The sequence below is a fragment of the Colobus angolensis genome, unplaced genomic scaffold, assembly GCF_000951035.1.
Source record: "Colobus angolensis palliatus isolate OR3802 unplaced genomic scaffold, Cang.pa_1.0 Scaffold8, whole genome shotgun sequence".
NCBI classification, from domain to species: domain Eukaryota; kingdom Metazoa; phylum Chordata; class Mammalia; order Primates; family Cercopithecidae; genus Colobus; species Colobus angolensis.
This window is the reverse complement of record NW_012121820.1, coordinates 1837785-1840222: the sequence shown is the minus strand read 5'-3', so window position 1 is coordinate 1840222 and position 2438 is coordinate 1837785. Positions and strand designations below refer to the sequence as shown.

General features: G+C 47.9%; 1 protein-coding gene across 1 annotated transcript in view; it reads right to left on the bottom strand.

Moving 5' to 3' along the window:
• Nucleotides 1-2438, bottom strand: part of MYO5B (myosin VB) — a 316975-nt gene that overhangs the window by 117559 nt on the left and 196978 nt on the right. The window contains exon 17 of the mRNA XM_011929181.1: nt 674-760. Within this exon, the coding sequence (XP_011784571.1) occupies nt 674-760 (87 nt within the window). The remainder of the gene's footprint in view (nt 1-673; nt 761-2438) is intronic.

The window sequence follows — 2438 nt, the reverse complement described above, 5'->3', positions numbered from 1 at the left end:
TCACTCATAAGTGGGAGCTAAGCTATGAGGATGCAAAGGCATAAGAATGATGTAATGGACTTTGGGGACTTGGGGGAAAGGGGGGCGGTGGTGAGGGATAAAAGACTACACACTGGGTACAGTGCACATTGCTTGGGTGATGGGTGCACCAAAATCTCAGAAATCACCACTAAAGAACTTATTCATGTAACCAAACACCACTTGTTCCCCCCAAAAAAACCTACTGAAAAAATCTGAAAAGTGGTTAAGATGGTAAACATGTATACTTTCCCACTGTGACAAAGGGTGGGGGAATGGTAAAGGGGACAAGGTGGGAGTTGAGAGAAGGGGAAATCCTCTTTGCAACTCTAGCTAGCTTATCACTTAGACCAATGCCAAAAATCTGAAATCTGAAAAGGTCTTGAGAGAAAAGCAGCCAAGCTGACATGACTGCTAATCTTCCCAATTTTTCAGGCTCATCTGAGAGTCTCATTTCCATCAGCATCCTGCTTGGGCCTCAGTGTTTGAGAACCGTTTTGAAGGATCCATCAGCATTCCACCTGGGCCTCAGTGTTTGAGAACTGTTTTGAAGGATCTGTTTCTGGATGACGGTACACAAGAGGGCTCCCTGGGGAACCAAACTCTGGCTGCTCTAGGGCAGCCCCAGAAGGCTGGTGGCGGGCACGTTAGTTACCTGGATGGGTAGCCAGCTGCACTGATTCGAATCGTCTCCAACACCCCGCAGGCTCTAAGTTGCTGCACTGCTCTCTTTGGGTCAAAGCTGCCAAAGAAAAAAAAAAAAAGGCAAGACAAGAGATGAGTCACCACATTTACAAAAAAAGAAATAAAAAAGAATATTTTCCTGCAGCACATGAGGTACCTGATGCCACTGAGTTACAGCTCATCAGGCACTCTTGAGCTAAAGTCAGGGGTGAGGCATAGACTAAAAGACACCAATGTGTAGGCACCTGAGCCATCTCAGCATCTTCTATTCTGTGCCTGAGGTTTTTGTGCACATTCTTATTATCAACTGGGATATCCTTCTTTGCCCACATGAATCCTCCCCACCCTGCAAGACTCATCATTGCTGCTCCTCTCCAGAGCCTACTCTTATTGTTTTTATCCACATGGACAAGCATCTTCACTCACTGTCCCAAGCATATACGCTTAGCACCATTATTTGGCTTAAGCATTAAAAGGATGAGTTTTAGGCTAGGCAGATCTGGGTTTGAATCATGACATGGTCACTTACCAGCTGGTCTACTTTGGGGCAAGTCACTTCATGTCCCCTTGGGCCCCAGTACCCTCATCTATATAATGGGGGGAAACAGCAGTACCTATTTTATCAGGTTAGTGTGAAGCTTATATGTAATGATCCCTGAAAGCAGGTGGAACAGTGCCTAGCACTGCAAAGGGCACACACGTTGTATATGTTGTTAGCTATAATCACAACAGCTATTCAGTTAAGAATCATGTAGATGAACTTCATTTACATTATTACAGATTACTTTCCAGTCTTCAGAGATATGTGGACCATTTTCAACCACTCACATGTCCTACAAAGCTAAGCCTAGCACTCAAAATCCAGTATGTTTTCAAACATATATTGAGTATGGCACTGTAGAATAAAAGCCAGCTGCTGTGTGAGCTTTCTGAGCATCCCTGCTTGAAGAGGAAAGTTTATACTAGACAGTACATAACAAACGTGGTGAAAATGCCGAAAGAGAGGGAGGTTCCAAGATGGCCAAATAGGAACAGCTCCAGCCTCCAGTTCCCAGCGTGAGCGACACAGAAGACAGGTGATTTCTGCATTTCCAACTGAGGTACCAGGTTCATCTCACTGGGGTGTGTCGGACAGTGGGTGCAGGACGGTGGGTGCAGCCCACCGAGCAAGAGCCGAAGCAGGGCGAGGCATCACCTCACCCAGGAAGCACAAGGGGGAAGGGAATTCCCTAGCCAAGGGAAACCATGACACACAACACCTGGAAAATTGGGTCACTCCCACCCTAACACTGTGCTTTACCAAGGGCCTTAGCAAATGGCACACCAGGAGATTATATCCCATGCCTGGCTTGGAGGGTTCCACGCCCACAGAGCCTCCCTCATTGCTAGCACAGCGGTCTGAGATCTAACTGCAAGGCGGCAGCGAGGCTGGGGGAGGGACGTCCACCATTGCTGAGACTTGAGAAGGTAAACCAAGCAGCAGGGAAGCTTGAACTGGGTGGAGCTCATGGCAGCTCAAGGAGGCCTGCCTGCCTCTGTAGACTCCACCTCTGGCGACAGGACAAAGCCAAACAAAAGGCAGCAGAAACCTCTGCAGATTTAAACGACCCTGTCTGATAGCTTTGAAGAGAACAGTGGTTCTCCCAGCATGGAGTTTGAGATCTGAGAACGGACAGACTGCCTGCTCAAGTGGGTCCCTGACCCCTGAGTAGCCTAACTGGGAGACCTCCCCCACT